The sequence below is a fragment of the Pezoporus wallicus genome, unplaced genomic scaffold (genome assembly GCF_028554395.1).
Source record: "Pezoporus wallicus isolate ANWC-B61680 ecotype Strahan unplaced genomic scaffold, APGP_CSIRO_Pwel_v1 contig_12204, whole genome shotgun sequence".
Taxonomy (NCBI): Eukaryota; Metazoa; Chordata; class Aves; order Psittaciformes; family Psittacidae; genus Pezoporus; species Pezoporus wallicus.
In genome coordinates this window covers 64,201-88,266 of record NW_026636745.1, presented here as the reverse complement: position 1 = coordinate 88,266, position 24,066 = coordinate 64,201, and the positions used below count along the sequence as shown (strand labels likewise).

The following is a 24,066-nucleotide window of genomic DNA, read 5'->3' as shown; positions in this document are numbered from 1 at the left end:
CTGTGTCTTACTGGAGACGGAATCACAACTTTCAAAATAGGTCCCAGGGAAGAAAATGAGTCTGAATAAAAAAGGAAGTCCTATGGCACTGAAACTGCACCAAGTGCTGTATGATCATTCACTAGCCAATGACCAAGGGTAAGTTCATACAAGGACTGAAAAGGGTATCTCAGGGTTTGAATTCACAAATCAAACAGAAACTTCTACTTTTGAGCCCAAGCCAGGGACTGATATCCCAGGTTACATAGGAAGAAGTAAGGAAAGTGGACAAGTTGGTTCCTGCTTTCCTTTTCTTTCCTGAGGTCTTGTCACTGTGCCCTCCCAACAGTCAGGAAGCGAAGCAGCCTGTGAACATTAAGAATTTCAAAGGATGGCAGAACATGGTCCCATGCAATGATTTGCAAAGGGCTTTTGCTTTTGGACTGTTTAATCTATCCCCAGTGTTTCCTGTCAGCAAAGGGCTTGTGGTGTTTCACTATTTCAGCATTAACTGGCAGAAATACTGCCAGGGTTTTTTTTATGAAGTGCCGAATTGGTCTCAGAGCTGTGTTTGACCTTTGATTGCTTGTGTTTGTCTCATTAGGTCACCCAGATTCTCAGTGACACTGATTCAGGTATCAAGGCCTCCCTTACTGTGTCGTGCTTGGGAGAAGGAGACTGGAGCAACCTTGGACATCCTCGATTTCAGGAAATCATTAATCTGAAACTGAATCCTGATCCAGTTCTGCCAGAAATGGATGGGGTGTCTGAGTTTGCAGAATATGTCTCTGAGACAGTTGACGTGCCGTCTCCGTTTGATCTCCTGGAGCCACCCACCTCAGGGGGCTTTCTGAAGCTTTCTAAACCCTGCTGCTACATCTTCCCTGGGGGAAGAGGTGATTCTGCTCTCTTTGCTGTCAATGGGTTTAACATCCTTGTGGATGGTGGCTCTGACAGAAAATCCTGCTTCTGGAAGCTGGTAAGGCACCTGGATAGGATCGACTCTATCCTGCTCACCCACATCGGTGCTGACAACCTACCTGGCATCAATGGGCTGCTGCAGAGGAAAGTTGCTGAGCAAGAGGAGGAGCAATCCCAGGGCTCTACCAATTACAGTGACTGGATGAAGAACCTCATTTCTCCTGAGCTAGGGGTGGTTTTTTTTAACGTTCCTGAAAAACTGAAGATGCCTGAATCATCCATGAAAGTAAAGAGGAGCATCGAAGAAGCTTGTCTGACACTGCAGTATCTCAGCAGACTAGGCATTAAAGCAGAGCCTCTGTACAGGGTGGTGAGCAGTACCATTGAACCTATCACACTTTTCCATAAAATGGGAGTGGGTAAGCTGGACATGTATATACTGAATCCTGTCAAGGACAGTAAAGAAATGCAGTTTCTAATGCAGAAATGGGCTGGTAATAGTAAAGCAAAGACTGGCGTAATTCTAGCAAGTGGGAAAGAAGGTGAAATTTCTGTTCCCTATCTCACATCCATCACAGCCCTGGTAGTGTGGCTTCCAGCCAGCCCAACAGAGAAAATTGTAAGGGTTTTGTTTCCTGGAAATGCTCCTCAAAATAAGATACTGGAAGGTCTTGAGAAACTCAAGCACCTGGATTTTCTGAGGTACCCAGTGGCTACTCAGAAGGATATCACTTCTGGAATACCTCCACCTGTGCTGAAGCAGTCCAAAATTAAACAAAGAACTGACAGTAAAGAGAGTCTTAAGTCTTCCCCCAAGCCATCTGTGACAAAGCAAGCTAAGAAAGAAGAGGCAGTGGAGGAGGGGATTAAGGAGGTAAAACCGGAAGTCATAAAGGATGCTAAAATTGAGAAAAAGGTTAAAGAACACTCAGAGAAAATTCTGGAGAAACCTGTTAAACATGAAAAGATAAAGACAGAGACAAGTGATGCTCTGAAGGCTGAGAAAAGAAAACTGGCAAAAGACAAGGTTGGAAAAAAGCATCTCAAGGAGAAAGTATCCAAACTGGAGGAGAAGAAAGACAAAGAAAAGAAGGAGATTAAGAAAGAGAAAAAGGACTTAAAAAAAGATGATGGAAAGAAAGAGGAAAAAAAAGAGTCCAAGAAAGAGGATAAAAAGAAAGAAACAAAACCAGAGCCCAAAAAAAATTCTAAACCAGACTTAAAACCATTTACCCCAGAAGTGAGAAAAACATTATACAAGGCAAAAGTTCCAGGCAGACTCAAAACTGAGAAGATCAAGGTCAAACCTGAAAAGGAAATACCTGCTGACCTGAAGATGTCACCAATGGAGAAGGCACCCGTGCAGGTGGAGCCAGAAGAGGCTTCCATAGCTGAACAGAGGTTAGTCCTATCTTCACCAGAAGATCTTACAAAGGACTTTGAGGAAATGAAGCATGAGGAGAAAGAGGCCTTGCAGGTGACACAAGAAGTGTCTGATATTGAGGTTAGTGATCAGATCATGAGAATACCTGAAACTGAGATGAAAGACTCTGCTGACGTGATTGCTCAGAGCTGCCTTGAAGTGGATCTGCTTTTGAAAACAAACATTTCTGATCGGGTAATGACTACTGCTGATATGGAAAAAGCATCGCCAGCAGAGGAAAAGACAGTCCCTCAGCTAGAACCGAGAGCAGGACTTGCCGAAAAAATAGAGGATGAAAGAAGAACAATAGATGAAAATCGTGACGTGAAACACCACGAGACGCAGGCTGAGCAGGACAAGGAAGTTCAGCTGTTGACAGACAAAGAACAGGTACCATCACAGGTAGACCTCTTAGCAAAGGGTGTTCGATCATCGGTGCTCAGAGAGGAAGAAATGGAGGAAGAGGAGAAAATCCCTTTGGACAGAAAACAGAGGGAAACAGAAACAAAGACTTGTGAGGGGACAGAGGCACGGGAAGAAGGTAAGAAGGAAAAGAGAGAAGATGTGATAGAAAAGGCAGAACTGGAAGAAAAGGAAGAACACCCTGTGAAGGTAGAGGAGAAGGAAAAGAACAGAAACTTCTATGAGCTGAATCAGGATGAGAGGGAGGATAAAATATTTACCACTACAGAAAAGGAAAAAGAGTTTAGTGACATGGGTGAGAAAACCAAGTTACTTGGAAAGGACATAAGAAAGGAAGAGTCATATCTGAGCAGTCTGCCAGTCACACCAGGGGCAACAGCAGAACATGTGTCATATATCCAAGATGAAACAATCCCAGGATACTCAGAAACAGAGCAGACCATTTCTGATGAAGAAATACACGATGAACAGGAAGAGAGGATCCCACACTTGAAGTATGATGTCAATGCCTATGACATTTCTGTTCCTGACCACCCAGGCTCTTTTGAAGTAATACATGGAATACAGGCCATGCCTACTGCTGACCTTCCAGCCAAGGGCTATGTTGGCCAGGAGTCTGAAATCCTGGCATATCCTACAAACATTGTGGCAGCACCTCTAGCTGAGGAGGAACATATATCCTCTGCTACCTCCATTACAGAATGTGATAAGCTTTCATCTTTTGCAACCTCAGTAGCAGAAGACCAATCTGTTGCATCTATAACAGCACCACAGACAGAAGAGACTGGGAAAAGCTCCTTACTTTTAGACACGGTAAACAGCATGCCCTCCTCTCGGACTGAAGCAACCCAAGGTCTCGACTATGTTCCCTCTGCTGGCACAATCTCTCCTACATCATCCTTGGAGGAAGACAAATATTTTAAATCTCCACCCCCGGAAGATTTCCAAGCATTAGCAGAAGGAGAGAGAAAACTGGAAGCTCAAAAAAAGGATCTTCACGAAGAGGCAGAAGATGAAGAGGAAGAAGAAGATGGGACCCCAAATATTGAAATGCCTGAGAAACTCAGGGGGCATTACAGTGCCCCCATGTTTGCTCACCAAGGATGTCCTGATAATGTGTTAATCGATGCTCCCATGCAAGTGATGCAGACTTCTGGTCTGTCACTAACCTCTGAAGAAACACCATTTTCCCAGGTTGATGCTGCAGAGGCTGAAGAGCGATGCATGAGTCCTGATGACAGTACAGTCAAAATGGCCTCTCCCACCACTTCTGGCCCCACCAGTGCAGGACACACACCTTTCTACCAGTCACCAGTGGAGGAAAAACTAGAAACAGTAGATTCAGATCTATTTGAAAAACAAAGAGATGATGCCGCTGCCAAGAAATTGGAAGGTCAAACTTCTGTTGTGGTGAAGGGAACCAAGGGTGAAACTCTCAGAGAAGACGAGGTATCTGCAGCAAAATACAGGCATGAAAAAGAAGTGCCTGGACCTGTACAGCACAAGCTGGACCTGGGCAGTGACGTTCCAGTGTCTCCTGGAGAGGAGGTGCAGGAAGACCCCCTGGGGAAGGAAGAACTGCCCTGGCTCTCCTACCATAAGCAGGACACAGTGGTGATAGGGGAGAAGGAGGAGCGTCCCGTGTGGCTCCACCCCAGCACAGATACATTTCTGGAGCCAGAAAAAGAGCAAGGAACTAAATCCATGACAGAAAGTTTAATGGGATTTTCAAAGCCCTTGTCCTTTGAGCCATTCTCTACCACAGAAGCATCTCCAGGAGGTGTGGATCCTCCACAGTTCACAAGCCAAAGCAAATCTGAGAGTGACAAATCTTCACAGGTTTCACCAGATGACACCAGATCACTTTCTTTTGCAGAAGAAAGTATTGGTAAAGAAAAGTCCTCAGATATTTCTGTTAAGGGAGTGAGTGCAGAAGGAAAAGTGCTGTATTCCACAGGAGACACCTCAGAAGAAGACAAATCTTCTCATGTTTCCATTAAAGACATTTCTCCAGAAGAGACTAAATCTGTTTCTCTCACTGAGAGCCCCAGCAAGGAAATCTCTTCAGACATTTTTGTTCAAGGAATTTCTTCAGAAGACCTCAAATCTCTCCGTTTCACAGAAGAAAAAGCCATGTCTGACTTTACTGCTAAATTGCATTCAGAAGCTATGAAATCCCTGGATTTCACAGAGCAGAGCCCAGCTACGTATGAAAAATCGATGAAAATTTTTGCCAAAGAACTCACAGAAGAAGTGTCAAAATCTTCTCCTTGTCCAGAAAGTAGCTCAGTTAAAGGCACATCCCTCAGAGATAGTTCAACTGAAGATATGTCTCCAGATGACAGCAGTTTATTTTCTGCATCAGAAAAGGGTCCATTTAGGGGAAGAACTGCCGGCTTGGACTCTCAGGAAGTATCTCCAGATGAAAAGGGCTTACACTTCACAGAATGTAGCCCAACTGAGGATAAAACATCTTCACACATTTCTGCTGAAGGTGTAAAACCTTGCAGGTTCAACGAAGCTCAAGAAGAAAGATCTCTGGAAATGGAAGACTTTTACATGAAAGATTTAAGCTGTGAGAAGAAAGTGTGGTTCCCAGAAGAGGTAAAGGAGAAACCGGTTCAGGGAAGGAGGCAGAGATACGATAAAGAGAGAGAGAGCACATTTTTGGACGAGGTACCAGCATATGAAGCAAAATCGTCTCCTAAAATGCAAGAGGAGGAGATCCTGTCTCCCAAAGTGCCTGCCAGTCACACCTGGGGGGGAGCAGAAAGGGAAATATGGGACTCTGCATATGGGTATCTTCAGGAGGGAAGAGATGCTGGAGGAGGAGGGCAGTTACCCAAGGAAGAGGATGAGAATCTCTGCCATGCTGAAGACAAACCTGTGCTACAGCAAGCAGAAACAGCATGTTTAAAGGTAGAATCATGTGATTACAAAGAAGACACACAGAAGAGTGCCAAACCTGCATCAGAGACAAAGAAAGAGGAAACAGTTCCTCCTGACATCACACTCCCAGAAAGAACACAAATGGAAAGCTCTCCTCTGTCTTCTCGATACGTCTTTGGTGAGGAAAATCAGGCCAAAGCATTAGCTGGAAGCAAACAAAGACAAGAATTGTTCTTGACATCTAAACAAGATTACTCCTACTTAGATGATGATGAGAAAGCTGCCCTAGATATCTACGCAAAGTCACTAGACCAAGCACTGACAGCATCTCCTCTGTCTGCAATAGCTACCGCTCAGGAAAAGGAGATTGACACACCACCAGAAACAGAGAGGCCTTACCAGTTAGATCAGTACAAGCCACTTCTACAGGAGGAAGTCCCACTGAAGAAGAAATCAATGAAATCAGACATCAGTGGTTTGTATCAGGAAATAGACAGTAAATACAAGTCAGATAGAAAGCAAGAGGATGACTGTAAATCCACTAAAGGTCTCTATGACTCTACAGGAAGAAAAGAGCAGATGGCGGCAGCATCTACTCTGCTGCAATCTACAAGACCAGCAGAATATGAACATACAGCAGCATCCCCAGAAGGAAGTGCTTCAGGTTCAGGGCAGCTTGCACACTCCCCCTTAGGGCAAGGCCCTTGTCAGAAAAGCAGTGCTGCCATGGGCCATGCTGAGGCTGCAGGTTCTGCCAGCAGAGTGGCATATCCTCCAGAGACCCTTTCCATGAGCTCTCCTGAGCCTTATTCCTATGAGGAAGGGGTCTGCAGACCCAGAGGTGATGACAGTTTTACAGGACAAGAGCAAGAAGAAAGAGAACCAACTCCCTACCCTGATGAAAGAAGTTTCAAGTATGCTGACATCTATGAGAAGATGATTGTGTCTGGAGTTGGATCCTCTCCCTTCAGACCCAAGGGTGCAGACAGCCCAGCTCATGCTGACAAGATGCCAGCAACAGCACTGGTTTCTCAAAAAGGTCAAAGCTTTTATGTCTCTGCAAAGGAAGAAGAGTCCTGCCTTTATACCTCTGCTGAGAAGGAGTTGTCATCTCCAGCATCCCCTAAAGATAAAGCAGAGTCAGCCTTTGACTATGCAGACATGCATGAAAGATACTTGCCCTTGTCTGAAAGAGATAAGCCTAGGATACCTGCAGGACAGGAAAAATTGAAGGTGTCTTCTGCTTCTCCAGAAGAATTGGACTCTGAACTGCACCCATCATCTGCAAGCACAGCATTTGCCTCTCTCACAGACATGACTGATACATTTTATCAACAGAAATCAGTTGCTTACATTGACGCTGCCTCTCCGGATGAGAACATCCTTTTGTCCAGCCAGGAGCAGGTATCTCTGTTCCTGAAATCTGAAAGCTCAAACCCCAAAGGCACGTACTGTGAGAAAGCAGGTCGAGGGGAAGAAAGCACGAGTGACTCAGAGTTAGAAAAAGGTGCTAAGGAAAAATCTGAGAAGGAGTCTAAACTGCACAGCCCTGCTGAAGGTACAGGCACAGTCTATGCACACATCTCAGCCATGGACAAGTTTCATGTACCAGAACCCCTTCTGCAAAGCACGCGTCAGGAGTCCATTTCACCCAGTTCTACTGCCTCGTCACCCTCTGATCCAGCGTGGAAAGAGGAATATGGAGGTAGGAAAACTGCATCAGCCACTGTTGTGGGGACACGCATTGCTGGTTACAGGGACCTGCCAGACGTGGGCAGAGATCAGCAGACCTTAGAAGTGTGCCAGCTAAGACAAGATTCTTCACAAAAGGGAGAAGATGCCGAACATTCCCCAGAAGAATCACGTTTCTGTGTAACAGATTATCCAAGCGCAGCAGCAGCCTCAGAGAGCCAGGACCAAGCCATAGACTTGAAATGTGCTTCTGGAAAACAGGAGGAGGCATTCAGAAAGAGCCCAACAGCAGAGGGCACAGTGATGCACAGCCGGTCGGGATTCCAATGCTCCCTGCTAGGAAAGAGGGAAACATCCAGTATGCTCAGACATGAGCAAACCTCGGCAAGTCATTCTGGGGATATCTCTCTTCCTTTAAAGGCTGCTCGTGCTTTGCTGTCAGACCAGGAGAAGAAAGATGAGTACTTGGAGGTTCCTGAGAAAATCGGCAGCCTTGACTCATCTTTTGCTAAATTCTCACCACTGAGTCCCTATGAAGAAGATAAGTTGTTCTCCAAAGCTGTGGAAAGGGAGGCTGTGCCCCAGCATCAGCTGAAAGATGAATCTTCCAGCCTGTCAGAGGAACCTTCATCTGAAGCTACCACTCCTGTGATACCGACTAAAGCAGAAAGCTTCTACTCCCATATGCTTTCCACATACACAGGTGCAGGAGAGGAACCAGGTACCAGGAGTCGTTGGGATGTGTCTCCACAGATTCCAGATAGTGCTGTGAAAACACACACAGCTGAAACCAAAGACTTTGTGTTTGCTAAAGAACATGGTTCTCCATTCACCAGTGGCATGGGTGACAGCATTTCATCAAGCAGAAAGGAATGGCAGAGCTCAGACCCCACACCATTCTCTGCAGAGAAACAACGGCAACCCTGTGTAAGCAGCCCAGAGCAGAAGACACCATTTGCAGAACACTCGATGACACTGACATCTCTCCCTGATGTCCTGACATCATTTCCTCATCATCAGCACAAAGATGAAACCACAGCCAAAGATGAAACCACAGCCAATGGTCCAACAGAGGTGAGCACCAGTCTGCAGGCTTTCCAAAGTACATACCATGCAGCACAAGCAAAAGATGAAAAGCCATGTGCCGATTCTGACAGCAGTTTTTCTCCATGTGCGGGCAAAGCGGACACAGAGAGGCAGAGCCGTCCTTCCTCTCTGATGTCCCCTGCACACAGTTTCCAGCCCTTTTTCCCGGATGCACAGAGGGGTGGAAAAACAGAGGACCATGGAGATGCTTCCCATGAGATGGAGCCATGTTTAAGAGGCAGTTCAGGTTGTGGACAGAAATTCTCCTCATGTGAATACAAGCACAGGAAAGGAGAACTCTCTCCCTCATTCATCAACCCGAGCCCTCATGAGCTCTCTGAGGATAGTGACCTCTCACAAGAGGATGGTCATCCTTCAGTGCAAGGAAGACCACCCCACACTGGTAGTAGCCCCATGCAAAGTGCCACAGTGGAGGAAACTCCTCCAACATCAGTGAGTGATTCTGGAACCTCTCAGTCAGACTCGGATGTCCCACCTGAGACAGAAGAATGTCCATCCATCACAGCAGATGCCAACATGGACTCGGACGAAGATGCCGATTTCCTCCCAGTGGACAAAGCTGTTGGGAATGCTCATCACACCAGCTCTAGGTCCAGTCATGATCCTCAGCCCCTTCCAATGGTAGATCCCCATCCCCACCCTCCTCACCCTGACGTCTGCATGGTAGACCCTGATATGTTGGTAAATGAGCAAAGCATGAGCAGAACTGATAAAATCTCCAAGAAAGACATGAAAGAGAAGAACAAAGGTGTGAGGAAGCCTTTGAGCAAGCCCAAGTCTTCCTCACCTGCCCGTAAAATAGACGTGAAAGGGAAACGATCCCCCACTCCTGTGAAACAGCCATCGGACAAATCTCCAAAGTCTGTCACTGCCAAGAAAGAAAGAGATGGTGGAGAGAAGCCCAAACCACGCGGTGGAATGGTGCAGCCAGAGGATGAGTTATCCCGGAGCAGCCACAGCAACCCCGGCAAGAGCCTTGTTAATGGCATCAAAACAAACCCTGGTAAGAAATTCTTCCTTAAGCATGCATGTCCATAGAATCGGAGAATCCCAGCCTGGTTTGGGTGTGAAGGGACCTCAAAGCCCATCCAGCTCCAACCCCTGCCACGGGCAGGGACACCTTCCATTAGAGCAGCTTGCTCCAAGCCCCTGTGTCCAACCTGGCCTTGAGCACTGCCAGGGATGGGGCAGCCACAGCTTCTCTGGGCACCCTAAAGAATGGAGAAAACTGTAAACCAGCTGATGTCTGTGGTCTTAGTAGCTGCCCATTGTAGACACTGCAGCAAAGAGAGGGTGTAATAGAAGTGGGGGAAGTTTGCAGAGGCACTACAGGAAACTCCTCTCGCATGAGAACAGCTGAAGGGAAAGACACAAAGAGAGCCCTTGTGTGTGTGTGTTGCAAATACAGCCCAGGAGGGGCAAACTGGTGTCACTGACAGATGGTGTCACTGGCAGCAGCGGCGGTGGACAAGCCACATGGTTGATGAAGGGGCTGCTCATTGTAGTGGGGAGTGAAAGTAGCGGCCAGAGCAGTGGGGTGGTCACAGTGCTAGGCCCAGGAGGGCTCTGCAAAGGAATGTGGACTGAACTGACAGCTGAGAGGGGTGATGCTCATGATCAACTGACAAGCACATAGGGTGCAGTCAAGAGAGAGCCTGCAGCAGGGTATTAACAGAGCGCCTATGCAGAGCAGTCATATCTTGGAGATGCTGCGCAGAACTGGCAAGATGCGGTGCCTGGATATGTGAGTCTGAAGGGAGGGTTGAGACAAAGTTATAGGATGTAGAGGTTGTGCATGGAGCAGTGCTGTGAGTTGCCCAAAACAAACTTGGGGTGAGGAGTCAGCAACCGTAAGACTGGCTGGGAAAGGAAGGGATTCTTTGTGTAGCAGCCAGGCAGCACAATGAGGTGTCCATCCTAGCAGTTAGTGGCTTTTTGCTCACAGAAGAGACTACCCAGAAATCATAGTATAGGGAAGGAAAAAGAGGACAGAGGCCTCTGTGATTCCACAGAGAGCAGGAGGGAGGGGAGGGACAGTCCTTCTATGGGTTGTGTGTGTGTATGTATACGCATATATTGCTGAGTATAACAGCTCTTGTTTGACCATCCCTCATCTCATAAATGTAAGCAGCAGCAAATGAAGAAAAGAGGTACAAAAGGTTGATAGGAAAGAGCAATAGAGTCCTTGGAATGGCAGCAATTCACAGGGATGGCAGAAAGCCGTTGTGGAGCGTCCAGAAGGCTACTGTAATACCTTAGGATAGCATATAAAGGCCATCAGAATGGATTTCTTTAGCAAAAAAACCCAACAAAATTCAGTACCAAATATTGATTGGAACAACAACTCTGCAAAAGCTAATAATGGAGATTTTTGTTTCCCTTCTTCAGGAAAAGTTTCTGAGCCTAAAGACTTCCAGTCCCTCCCCACAGAACAGCAGAACTCCCTTTCCCTTCCAGGAGCTGTGACAGCAGTGGTCCAGAAATACATCCAGGTCACCTCCGAGCAGCAGATGAATGGATAAATCTTACCTTTGTTGCTGCAGCTGCTGGTGAAATGCAGCTTTCTGGAATTCAAGTCCTTCAGTGTTAATTTGAGAGCTTCTCCTTTCCAGAAGGGTTTTGATAGCCTCTCTTTTCTTTTTTTTCTTTTTTTTTTTTTTTCCCAAAGCTTCCAATAGTCCGAAGAGCAGTTTGCCTGTGCCCATGGGTCCACCTGTCTATGTGGACTTGGCATACATCCCCAACCATTGCAGTGGAAAGAACACAGATCCAGAGTTCTTCAAGCGGGTTCGAGCATCATACTATGTTGTGAGTGGGAATGATGCAGCCAATGGAGAACCGAGCCGTGCAGTGTTGGATGCCCTCCTGGAGGGGAAGTCTCAGTGGGGTGAGAACCTGCAGGTAGGTCACGGGAATGCCAAGGAGTGTGTGTGATGCTACTTGTGTCACAAGTGCTGGGGAGGAGTTGTGTGTCACAGAGATACTTAGAGGGAGAACATGAGGACATACTGAGAGGAAGCAAATTGTATTGGGGAAGTATTGCTCTGCAATCTTAGAAGAGTAACTGTTTGTACCCATGATGAGGACAGCCCCAAAGTGGTGTGAGTGGAAGCAGGTAGGTCCTCCTTTCCTTCTGAGGGGAGAAAGCATTTAGAGATCATACACTCCTCCTTGTCTTCCTCAAGGCAGAACAAGCACCAACAAGTCTGTATGTTCATCACAGCATCCCACACACAATGGCATTTGTTGCTCACTGGTGATCTTTCTGATAGCAACTTTTTTATTAGTGCTTTCAAACCAGAGTGTTCTTACCCATAGTTCCTGCTCAGTTCAGTTTGCAGGATATTCTGGGTAGGCACTCCTTCTGAAGCCAGGTACAAGAAAGTGTGTATGTTCTTTCAGATCAAGCAGCCTCAGATTTCAAGGTCCCAAAGCTGTACGTTGGGTCAGTAGGCACATAAAGCCTACTGTCAGGCCGTTAACAGTGGCACTTTCAGAATTGTTCATTTTCACACTGATGGGTCTTTCTAAGGCTGTTTCAGGAGCTCCACAGGGTGATGCTTTCCCCTGCACTGCAGCTGTTTTCATCATTAAGATCTTAGTCCTACAACTTTGCAGCCATTGTGCTGGTAGTGCATAAAATAAAGCACCAGCTCTGCCTTAGAGAGCCTGACCTCTGAAAGACATTAAATAGAACAAGAAGTACCAAGGGTACAGTGCTCCAAAATGAACGGGAAATTTTAGCCTCAGCTCCTGTGGGCATTGTTTGTCACTGCAGGTGTTCTCAGACAATCATTTCTGCTGCTTTCTTTTCCCAGGTGACATTGATCCCAACACATGATACTGAAGTCACACGAGAATGGTACCAGCAGACCCATGAGAAACAGCAGGAGCTAAACATCATGGTACTGGCAAGCAGCAGCACTGTTGTGATGCAGGATGAATCTTTTCCAGCCTGTAAGATCGAATTCTAAATCTTCCACGCTTTGCATTCATCCATTGACTCTCCAATCACCGATGCAACATCAGAGACACCATCTAATCACGGTCCAGTTCTTCTCTGGTTTAGTCCTCTACATGGTTCCCATTTGTCAGGCAATCAGGTATCCATCTAGCTCAGCACTGGATGCCATGAGAAAGAAGTGTAGGGCTCTAATATTCTGGACTGAGCTGAGAATTCGTGCAAGAGCAGTTGCAGGCCAGGGGCACTTTCATTTTCCCTGCTTTATTCGGCTGCCTGTACCGTTTCTGTAGACTATTTTGGCTGCCTTGCTGCTGTGAGAGCTTGTTCTACTCTCTTCCTGGCTGCCTTGCCATTTAACTTGTAGCACCACAAACCTCATCTTTCTGGTGAGGGCTGAAGTGCTGCTGCTGCATGTAGACAGTGCATGGGGGGTAGGGGGACAGAGAAGAAAACTAATCTGCAAAGAAAATGCACCTAGAAAATGAGGGAAGGCAAAACCCTCCAACTGTAAGGTGACAGTGAAGGTCATTCTTCCATCTCCCATCTTGAACATACAGATGGTGTTCTGACCAAGGGTCCTGTACTCCAGCTGGGCAGGACCCCTGCTTGCCAGCTCTCTCTGCAGGTTTCTGTCCCAAGTGTTTGGTTGTAGCATCCTGCTTCACCTGCTGGCTATGATCAAGGAACTGGGATGAAGGACAGTTTTGGGGATGTAGGTGGGAGGGGAGGGTTCTACCTGTTCTTTGCTATAAAGAGCACATTCCTAACCTGCTAACTTGAGCTTTGCACTCAGAGTGGCCGACTTACTCCTGCACATCAGCAGCGTGGCAGTAGGAGGCACAGAGGGGCTGCTGCCTGAGGAGTCACACAAGGAGAGTATCCAAACGCACAACTACAGCCCCCTCTAAAGTTGAAGGGCTGAAACAACCCCGGCCACTGTTTGCCTAAGATGTACGAGCAACCTCCCTGTCCTTGTAAACCAAAGGCTTTCTTGAGGATTGTGGTGAGGCAGCTGAGGAACCCACCTGATAGAGGCTCCTGTCTGGCCGGTGTAGCTGGCATGTGACAGCTCTGCAGCAGCAGCAGGTCCCTTGCTGCCTGTTTGCCACTGGCCCGAGCTCTTAGCTGTGTTCAAGCTTTGTGTTGTCCCCCAGGTGTCCAGGATGCAGGGAACAGAATCTGCGGTGTAAGGAAAGAGAACCCCTTCCAAAACCACCTGGGGAGAGTAGTTTAGCAAGCGTAGCTGCTCTCAGGCCCTCCACAGCAGAGGCAGGGACAAGAAGAGTCCTGTCGCCAGCACAGTGGAGGTGCTGTCGCAGCACTGTGCGCACCGCGCAGCCCGCTGCTGGCACACCTCCTGTGGGTGCTGCTCGCTGGCCATCCTGGCACGAGAGTAGCCCCGAGTGCATCATTGCTGCTAACAGTCACCCAGAGCCTCCTTAGTGTCCAGACCCATCCCAGCTGTGGAGCTCCTGCAGGGAGAGCAGCAGGAATGTTAGAATCTGAGAGCCTTGCAAGAGGCACTTAGCACAAAGACGGAGATTATCTTTCTGTATGACAAAGAGTGGCAGTAGGGTGTGCTCTGGGGAAGGAGGGATGAGCTAGAAAGCAATACTGCAAAGCTTGACATACAGCTCCAAGGTATTTCCATCTGCTGTGTCACCCACGGTGCTTGGCCCGGCGCCGAGGTCTGACTGCATAATAAGCATCCAGGACCCTGTGTTGTGCTTGCCTGGGACACATCAGTCTCAGTGCTTCTTTTCTGGCAGCTGACACAAAGAAAATGCTGCTTAGAAACTTGCTCCTGGGATTCAAATGGAGCTTCTAGGAAAACTGTTTATTTTGCATTTAATTTATATATTTATTTTTTGATGTTAAGCTGAGTTTTGTGTGAATTTAATATTTTAATTTATATATGTTGACATGACACCATGTGCTCTTAGTTCAGAGGTTTCTCAGCGCAAATACTTAGATGCTGCAATTTGAACAGCAACATACAAAGGCCCCAGAGAACCTGCTGGCAGCAGCAGGGCTCGGCCATGTCTGAACTGCAGCGGCTGCAGCACAAGGCTGAGGCTGGCCACAGCCAGCCCTTCAGCAAAGCCCTTGGTAGGAGCATGTCAGCTCACTCGGGACTCAGCAGATCTCTGTCCTGTGCTGTACTCATTCTAACCATGGAATCACAGTGTGTCTGCCAGAAGAATAAATGTCATTCTCTGTAACCCAATGGGGTCAGTGCCCGTGAGTGCTGGTTATGGCAAGAGACTGCAGGTGGTACCACAGCTGCTCCTGCTGCCCCTGGACACTGCTGGGGTGGGGGGGGGAGCTCCTGGCTCACCTGCAGTGGGCTGCTGCCAGCAGTGCAGGAACGAATGTGACCCTCCTTGACTGGCTCCCTGGATCCCAAAGCGTGGCTAGGTGTAAAGCTAATGCACTAACTTTAGATAGACCCACACATGAATGTTTCTCAGTTTCAAACTTGAAGCAATTGTGACTAAGCAGCAGTAGTAGTGAGGCTTTGCAAGGTGCCTGCGTCCTCCAGGCAGGAGTGTGGTCACTGGCACATGCTCCAGCGAAAACCATGTGCTCGGTGCTGCTGCTCGCTGCAGCCGTGCTGCTCGGACCCCTTTATCCTGTGGCAGTTTGCTTCTGCCTCGAGGCGCCACACTTTTAGTTTAGTCTTTTGTGTCCGTCTTCTCCCTTCAACATCTCTCCTTCCCCTCCCTCCCTCCCTCCCTCCCTCCATCTTAAATGACTACGGGGAAAAAAAAAAACCTTGTAAAAATGCCAATTTGTAAAGATTCTGCCCCTGCTGAGCCTGCGGGAGCCAGCAGAACCCATCCAGAGCCAGAGGTGATACAAAACTATAGAGAGAAAGAGTTAAACTCTGCTTTTGCTTGTTTCTGCATGTGGGCAACAACGCGTAATCTTCCTGTATGTAATAGGTACAAAATACTATTTTAAACCTATAATTAAAGAAGTGAACGTCTTAACTGTATTGAAATGGCAACCTGTGCTCCTAGCTTCTTCTATGCTAAACGTCTTAAGAACAGAGCCCTGATTCTTTTCTTCAGCATCATGTTTCTTTTTGAATTTAGTTCCTCAAGTTCTGTCCTTTTGCTCATTTTCATGTGAAACACTCTGTAACTAACTGCTGTCGAGAGAGGAGCCCAACACGTTCATAATAAAGCCACATTAACTGCGAACAAGAACACTTCCAGCGGTTTCAGGTTGGTCTTTGAGTGAGTCCCTGCATGGACACAGGGATGCTGAGAGCCCCGGCTTTGCCACTAACACCCCCCCCCTGCACCGACACAGGGGCATGGAGCCTACCTGGGACCCCCACCTCCTTCCCTGCCCCCTGCACCACAGCCGAGGGCCCAACCAGGGACGCAGCCCCCAGTGCTCCGGTGCGGAGCCTGGCACAACCCGTCCTGCCGCTGCAGCTCCTGCTCACGCGCTCCACGGTGCGCCGCTGCCGGGCCCTGCACTGCCGGCATTCCTTGGACCGGACACATCTCTGGTCCTGGGCAAAGCAGGAGGGACTTGGCTCAGGGCCTGCGGGCGCTGGCGGGGCATCCCATGCTGCCAGTGCCCATCGCAGCAGCGGCCTCTGTACCTCTGCAGCACTCCAGGGTGACCGCTGGAGCGGGAGGCACTTGACTGCAGCCCTTCAGCTACTGAACAGGGCAGCAGCCCTGTGCTCTGCCGGTGCTGCAGCGGTGCTGCCCGCTCAGCTCTGCTCCTGCCGGGGTGTCCTCAGGGGGAGACACAATGGCACAGCTGAACGCAAGGGAAAAGGAAAGCAGGTACCGGGCCACGGCCCTTCAGAAGAGAGGACATTGTGGCCACGGAGCACGGCACAGCTTGTGCAGCATGTGACACAGAGCTCAGGGCAGCTGCCAAACTGCTGCTGACAGGGGAGGAACCGCAAACCATTACCCTTACCCAGGAACTATTTCCACAGCTGCTTCCCTGCTAAGCAAGCATATGGACGTGGCCATGCTCCTGCTCACTGAGAGGCTGTGACTGTACATGCCTTTCCAGAGGTGGGAGCCTAAGGATCCTCCTGCAGAGCAACTTGAAGAGGCAAGCAGCAATCCTTCAAGCTCCTGGGCCTATTGTCCCCCTGTGGCCTGTGACAGAGCAGCCATCCACTGAGCGGCACCGGACCCAACAGTCCTGGGCCACAGGAGGAGCAGACGCATAGGACCCTCACACCAAGGGCAGACACCGGTATCCTCTGTTGGTCACCTGTGTCTGTCGCTTGCTGTGCAGGACCTGGGGAGGGAGACCAGGATTAGTAACTTGTGGGGTAAGGGGCATGGCTCTGAGAAAGCAGAACAGATAATCAAAAGACAGGTCCCAGTAAGACAATGACACGGCCCTCCCTTAATCAGCTCCTTCGGTATTTGCCAACTGGTGCGCCAGAGGAGTGCCCGAGGCAAAAGCAGCAATACTGAGTTTGGTCTTTTTTCAACATGCAGGGCTGCCCGGACCTTGAACCGCCAAAGCCCAAACCCTGCACACGCTGCACAGCCCGACCCTTCCTGCAGCTCTAAGGACTGGTTGAGAGAAAGCCTGCCACTTTGCACAGCGCACAGGCCATCGCTGCGCTCTGGCTACTTGGTACAGACAGTTGCTACTTGCTGCCTGTCCTGCCGCACGGCCTGGGCCATGTCTCTGCGCTGTTTTCCTGCTGTCAACAACTCAGAGTTTTACTTCATTACATCTGCCAGGGGTTTGACAAGCCTGATCCGAACTTCCCCAACCACTGCAGGCAAAGAGACGCAGGACCATGCAGCAGTCACTTGTGCACATCACTACTTACGCAGCACAAGGGCATTTGAAAGTGCACCTTAAGCTGCATTAGCATAGATTTGAGGAGCAGGAACTAGCTTTGGCAAGATTAAGCCAAAAATACCAGCTTCTGCTGCTGCGCTCACAAACTGCAACCATCTTTTTCTTCCCCCCCGCCCCGCGTGAGTCACAGCCCTTCCTTACACCACCCTTCTGTTTGGAAAGGGCTTTGTGGATTAATCACTCCTGCTGCTAAGCCAAGAAAACATGGTAAAGACACTGCTAAGAAAAGATGGTCAGTGCTCAGATTTCACAACACACTGCAGATGTGCATTTGAAGCATTACAGCATCGTGAAAGACAATTCTCGACACAGGCAGGCAATAAGCAGCCCTTTTAAAATAAAGGGTACCATCCCTTCTTGGCCTCTCTATGCAAGAGAGCAGCTACAGCCCAGAGCCCTGCTCCTGCATCACTGTGGGCAGCCCAGCTTTTTTCTTCTCAGCTGCCTGTAGGACAGTATCTGCCCTTGAGTTCAGGACTTCTGCTTCCACAGCGCAAGCACCACCAGCCACAAGTCACCAGCCTGTCTCCCTGTTACCCTCTGATCCTACAAACACCACAGTATTGTCACTGTGCAAGGTACCAATGCAGCTAATTTCTGGCTAGAGGACTCCAGCAACCAAAAGATAAGAGTTAGAAGCTGAAATTAGACACCAAGCAGAATTTACAGAAATCCTTTAAATTTAGGGATACGGAGGTTTGTATTTTTCATCACAAAACCCCTCTGGCCCCTCTCTTGACCCCAGTCCCTCACCAAGCTGCAGAGCCACACAGGAGCTGTGGCTGTGAGCTGCTTCCCTTCGTCATTCCCTCCATTACTGACCCTGGGGGGTACAGGACCCGGTGCTGCTCTGCCTCCCGTGCTCCCGCTGCCAGCTCCCGGGCAGGGGTCTGTGGCACCACCCAAGGCCTCTGTTCCTCCAGGTCTTTAAGGCAGGGTTGCCAATGAAAGCCTGGGGGCTTCCCTGCAGCAGGTCCCCTTCTCCCATAGCCCCGCAGGAGAGGGCAGCCGGTCCTGAATCCAGGCACTGTTCAGCTACTGCACTGCAAGTGACAGTGAACGCGACCTTTCTGAAGTGCCCGGCCTGGCAGGCAGGGGTTATGAGGTGTGAGGAAGAGGACACTGGCTGCAGGATGTGCTTGCTGATGGCAGCGAGCTGTGGACCGAGAGAAAGGAGCTGAGCAGGCTGACCCGGTGTTCGCATTCCACCACCAACCACCCTGGGACCTGGGGAGCCAGTACTGCTCCCCCCAGGATGACCGGGTCTTTCGTGGAGGAAAAGGGGCGTGTGGCCTTCTTGAGCACAGCCCCATGCCTATGCACTCACTTCAGTGGTGGCTTCAGCCACAGCTCCTCCTCCGGGACAACAGAGAACAAGCAGGGCGTGCTCCTTCACATGCACCACTGCCCAAGTCCGCATCAGAGATAGAGACGTTGGACCCACAGCATCAATTTACTGTGAACACACGTCATCATCACAATACAGCGTGGATATCTTTGGGCACAGCTTCACAGAAACACAGGTCCTAGCTACAGACAAACGCAGACTTGTCCACAAGTACAGGAGGCGCAGGAGGCACAGCCCTGGCCTGCACGCAGGAGGCGGCAGGGACACCCGTATCAACCTTGCCTTCAGGCTTGTGCTCACAAGTCAATTACATAAATATGTATTAAATACTTCTCATATATACCAGAGATATCTCCTTCGTGGTTTCTAATAATCCTGATTTGTTCAAATAGCAGTTTTTTTTAAAATTTCTGTCACCAAGACTTCAGAGCTGTGCCCTGCCCTACCCTTGGGGACGAGAAAAAACCCGTGTGTGTCCTCCCTGCCCACCTCTCTCAGGCCGGATGCCCAGGCTCCCGCCTGTCTGCCCCAGCCCAGCAGGAAAACATCAAAGTCTACACCAAAGAGATGTTTCCTTGCAAGTGGCAGTTTTGCACCTCATCCCCTCACTACTCTCCTTCCCACGCTCAGAATGCTTTCTGCTTCTCCTAGTCTTCCTGCTATGGACCCTCTGGACCTGTTGTTGGTGGCCAGTGATGGGAACTGAGAGAGGAAGAAGGAAGGAACAGAGAGGAGGTTGGTGGCTGTGATGGATCTGATTGCTCTGGGCCCAGACTGCCTTTCTCTGTAGCCTATGGGCCAAAAAATCTCAAGGGAGCATCTGTCCCCTTTGAACTTACCACCCCAAAAGCCTTGGCTGTACCCATCCTTTAACTCTGCTGTCCCCTTGGGACACAGTGCAGCCCCATGTCCCCGTTCCACGGAGGTGCCATGCATTTGTTGTTCACTTAACAAGGCAGAGAGGCATCGTCTCATGCCAAATGGCAAAGAGCTCGCTTGTGGAGGAGCAGAGCAGACTCTTTCAAACCCCAAAGTCCTGTGGCCTTGGGACATGGCTTGTTCTGTGCTGTAGAGAGCCAGCCACATGAGGTGCTGTGCAGGAAACTGGGCTGCCTCCAGGCTAGAAGCGCTTGCAGTTTGCTATCCGGTGAGCCACTAATTCTGCTGATTCCCCCGACACTGCAGCTGCAGCTCTTCCACACTTCTCTCGGGAGGCAGGGGCTGCCCCTGGCCTGGCACAGCACTGTCCCCCAGCGGCTCCTTGCCCACATGCTCTGGGTCCAGAACCTCGCCCAGCAGCTCCTCTTCACAGGGCACCAAGCCCTCCTTAGACAGCCCTGTCTGACCCAGGCCGGTCATTCCCCCTACACACCCCTCACCTGACTTCACACTCTCCCCAGCCAGCCTTACATCAGGCCCTGAACCACACTCTGGGTTCCCTGTGTTACTTGGCTCTAACATTTCCCCAGCTGATTCTTCTTCATCCAGCTCCACCGTGCTCTTCTCTGGGTTAGAGTCCTCCTCCGCCAGCTCCTTCTCACACAGCTCCAGGACCCTGCCTGGCTCTGGGCCCTTATTCCAGGTGAGGGTCTCTGGGGCACTTGGCTCCAACAACCCAGACACCTCCAACTCCACGTCAAGCCCGCTGCCTGGCGGCTGTCCCTCTTCTTGCTCAGGGGACTGGCTATTCAGCTGCTCCTCGCTTTTGGGGGGACTGATGCAAAGTTTCTCACTGAAGCTGAAGCGAGCACAGTTGTCCACAGAGGTTGGGGAGGATGGGCCTGCACTGGAGACTGTGCTGGAGGGGCCACTGCTGTCTGCAAAGAGGAAGAAAAATCTTCAAAAATTAGCTGACATCTCCCCAGCCCAAAGCCTGGGCAGACCCAAGCTGTTGCAGTCCCACAGTGCTATAGCAAGTAGGTGAGGGTAGTCTATGTGCCATGCAACCTGGCCGGGGCCTGCAGCTGCCCCTGCCTGTACTTCTGGCAGCTCGGCTGAGGAAAACCCAAGCATACAACCCCTGCATGCTAAGCTCGAGTCACCACTGGAAGAAGTACAGATTCTCTACCAATGCTTATTCTTGCCTTAAACTGTACAAGGAGCAAAACTAGAGAACAGATCTAGATTACATCTAATCCAATAAAGGGAGGAGGATTAAACAACTGTTTCCAGTCAGATCAGTTCCCTGACCTTGCTGCCCACACATACACTCTCTACTCCTGGCACAAAGAGGGTACAGCCAGGAGAAGAGTAGGATCGCTCCTTCAGTGGCAACCTTGACTTGTGTTATTAAGACATTCACGGTTCAACTGCTGGCTAATCCTTTACCATTCGAGTTCCAGTCAGATCTGCAAAGGGAGCTAACAACAGTCACCAGCTCTGCTGAGACTGTGACACATGAGGCCCAGGGGCTGCAGAAAAGCTTTGTAAGTGAAGAGCTAAATGATGGGCTGTCTGCATGGAGCTCTGGGTGAGGCACGGATGTGGCTGGTTATGAAAAGGTATTTCCATGCGCCAACACTGAGCTGGCCATATGCCACCGAGTATCACAAAACTGGAAATGAAAATGAGGTGCATTCAGGCCCTCTATGTCCTAGTGCACAACGCAGAGGATGTCTGGAGTGACAGCATCCATCCAACAGCACGTGTCCCCAGGATATACAATATTACAGAGAGTCCCTTTTTGCATCTTTCTTTGGAAAGTATGACTGCTTTCCCTTTTACCTATTTCCCTTTTCTGTTTCTGTTCCTTCAAGGGCAGAGCATAGAAACCCTGAGCACGAATATTTGGCTTCCACCATTTGGTACCCTTTACTTCCCTCCCTCACCATCCCATTGACCCATGATGAAGAAGGGAACACTCACACCAAGGGGGCTTATCCGAACGCTGGCGCAATGGCAAAGAGGAAGATGACAGGATTCGCTGGGACATAAAGGGGTCTCCTGGTATCTGGCTGCCAATCATTGAATCAAACAAAGCTTCAAGAAAAGAAACACACAGATCAGTAATATTCAGACAGACGTAAAGGAATGGCTTGTAGCCCAGCAGCTATAAGCAGGCACTCCCAGAAGGGCTCAAGAACAGTGCAGATTCAGAGCCACGCCTGTCCATCAGCTCCTGGGAATCTGAGGCAAAGATTTCCAAAGCTGGGGTTTGTATCCATGTCACTGAACTTATCAGCTACAGACAGACCTGACCGATTACTTGGCTCTCAAGTAAGTGGCCTCAGATGGCTGTGAGCTGGATCCCACTGCTCACTCCTGGGCTAGAACACTCTAGAACAGGGTGGTTTGTTTTGTTGCCAGTCCTGTCAGGCTGATCTGTCCCATTAACGCAGAGGACCAAATGCTCTCCTTGCCTCAACTCTGTTCTGGCTCACCCAGAGACAAGCCCACCTCACCAGTACCTGCAGTAGACTGGACATGCGACTCACTGCAGCTCCTGCACACAGCTGTCAGGAACTCGTTGACCTGTCGCAAAGAGAGGGAGTTGTGCAGGGTCTCCAGGGGATAAATGGTGGGAACCATGGAACAGCCTTCAAAACCTGGAAAGAAACCCAATCAGAAAATGAATAGAGCAAACAGCAACCTAAATCCATGCAGGACCACTCATAGCTGAAGGAGCTGGGCAGTCTGTGAATCAAACAGGCACACTCAGGCCTAAGGACACCTCTTCCAGGCTGAGAAAAATCACCGCTAGGCAACCACATGCAGTAACAGACCTGAAAGCAAGCGTCCAGGCACACGCAGAAGGAGGGGAAGAGGAAGAAACGTATCTTAGCAGCAGCCGTGTTTGCTGCAAAGCCTGTGACCCTTTTGCTAAACTATATGGTCATGTTGGAGAACTTAGAACAGAGCCCGTGCTTTACAGAAGGAAAACAGGATTCGAGAGAAGTCAACAGAACATCCACAGAAGGACCCACCACCTCGGCCCAGCCTGGCACAGCCCCCCCAATCCCCTCAGCAAGGCAGTGCATGCTGCTACAGAGGCAGGGAGCAGCAGAGCCTCCACTCGCACCTCACAGCCTGCATTCCCAGTAAGGGATGGGCAATGTCTGAAGCATTTGTCCCCTTAACAAGACTTCACTGCCAGCAAACCCAGAATTAGTAGAAATATGTATCTCAACATTTAAGACACTTGCTCAGAGCTCTGCTGCATCACAGCCATTCGCAGCAAACTCTTTGCTGCTCAAGCCAGAGGAGTGTTATTGCAAAGCATCTTCCTCTTCATCCAAGCTTCTTGGCAAGGTTTTGTGGAACCAAGCCAACCTGAAAGTGTCAGAGGGGCAAGGAAGAATTGAATGAGTCTCTGAGAATATGGGAATGAGGCCTCCTCCTGCTCTGTAGCTCTTGAGTTTAAAGGCCTGTAAACTTGAGCTTAGGCTTCCTATTCTGTAACTTCCTAGCTCAACTGAGGAGCTCAGAAAGACCCTGGGAAGGAATTGGGTCTCCTACAGAGAAGGAAAATTACTTTGAAATGCAAGTACAACAGCTCTTGATGCTCTACTGTGTCAGGATTGCTGCCCAGCACACTGGGAGGCTGTAACTAATCTCTACAGCTTGACAGCACCTAAGAGGAAGACCTAAACCAGCCTAGATTATCTGCTAAGTGTAGTCACTGTTCCAGTCACCTCCAGGAAAGTCTCTGCTCCAGTCTGCTCATCTAACCCAGTTCTGCAAGAGGCAAGGAGCATGAGCCAGCAGATGAGCAAAGCCACATGCAGTATGAGAAGGCTGCAGACCAGATCATCACCAGGTCGCAGTGCTGCAGAGACACTGCTGTAACAGCTACTGGAGATAAAGAACCCTCCAGGCAGTCCAGGGAGGTTTACCTATGCCACAAAGGGCCTACAAACATCAATTCAAGGCAGGAAGGGTAACAAATCCTTGGCTAGGATGAAGAAATATAAGACACAGGAAAAATACCATACTCTTTTGTCCCTTGCTGAGAATCCTTAGAGTGCATGTGCTGAAAAAGGAAGAGTAACTGTTCATTATTTTCTCCTGGGCATTCTGGGAGAGTGAGATAAAAGACAAGACTTAACACCTTGCTGTGTGGAGATGGTTGTGGAGCACCACAGTATGAGGCTGATGTCATTTCACAACAGAATCTGTTTTAAGAGGGACCAAAGTTGGCTCAGCTGTTGGGGTCTCCAGAGGAAAAGGGAAGAAGTCTTAATACAACACAGGGCAAAGCAACATAGGTGGAAGATACACTGGAGGCACTGATGGGGATCCAAGTGATTGGGCACTCCTTTAGTAAAAAGAGCAAAAAGCAAACATGTGACACTGGCAACACTGCTGATGTGAAGGGGTATACCTGTACCCTGAGGGGGTGATGCCTGCTCACACAGCTCAGCACTGTGGCACTTGACTGGTCTGAAGCAATTGGAGGAAAAAGCAAAAGTTTTCCTTCTTGAGCTGAAGCACGACTATTTTTGAGGAATCCCTCTCATC

General features: G+C 49.4%; 2 protein-coding genes across 13 annotated transcripts in view; one reads left to right on the top strand and one right to left on the bottom strand.

Moving 5' to 3' along the window:
* Positions 1–12,417, top strand: part of MAP1A (microtubule associated protein 1A) — a 49,103-nt gene extending 36,686 nt beyond the window's left edge. For all 3 annotated transcript variants that reach the window (XM_057401344.1, XM_057401345.1, XM_057401346.1), the window contains 3 exons: positions 584–9,437; positions 11,103–11,335; positions 12,253–12,417. In XM_057401344.1, the coding sequence (XP_057257327.1) occupies positions 584–9,437; positions 11,103–11,335; positions 12,253–12,408 (9,243 nt within the window). In that variant the 3' untranslated portion in view covers positions 12,409–12,417. The remainder of the gene's footprint in view (positions 1–583; positions 9,438–11,102; positions 11,336–12,252) is intronic.
* A 7,080-nt stretch (positions 12,418–19,497) lies between these two features.
* Positions 19,498–24,066, bottom strand: part of PPIP5K1 (diphosphoinositol pentakisphosphate kinase 1) — a 44,852-nt gene continuing 40,283 nt past the window's right edge. For 6 of the 10 annotated variants that reach the window (XM_057401333.1, XM_057401334.1, XM_057401337.1 and 3 more), the window contains 3 exons: positions 22,017–22,154; positions 21,475–21,588; positions 19,498–20,426 (listed from right to left, as the gene is read on the bottom strand). In XM_057401333.1, coding sequence (XP_057257316.1) covers positions 19,765–20,426; positions 21,475–21,588; positions 22,017–22,154 — 914 coding nt within the window. In that variant the 3' untranslated portion in view covers positions 19,498–19,764. The remainder of the gene's footprint in view (positions 20,427–21,474; positions 21,589–22,016; positions 22,155–24,066) is intronic. The other 4 variants (XM_057401335.1, XM_057401338.1, XM_057401340.1 and 1 more) reach the window with 2 other exon arrangements.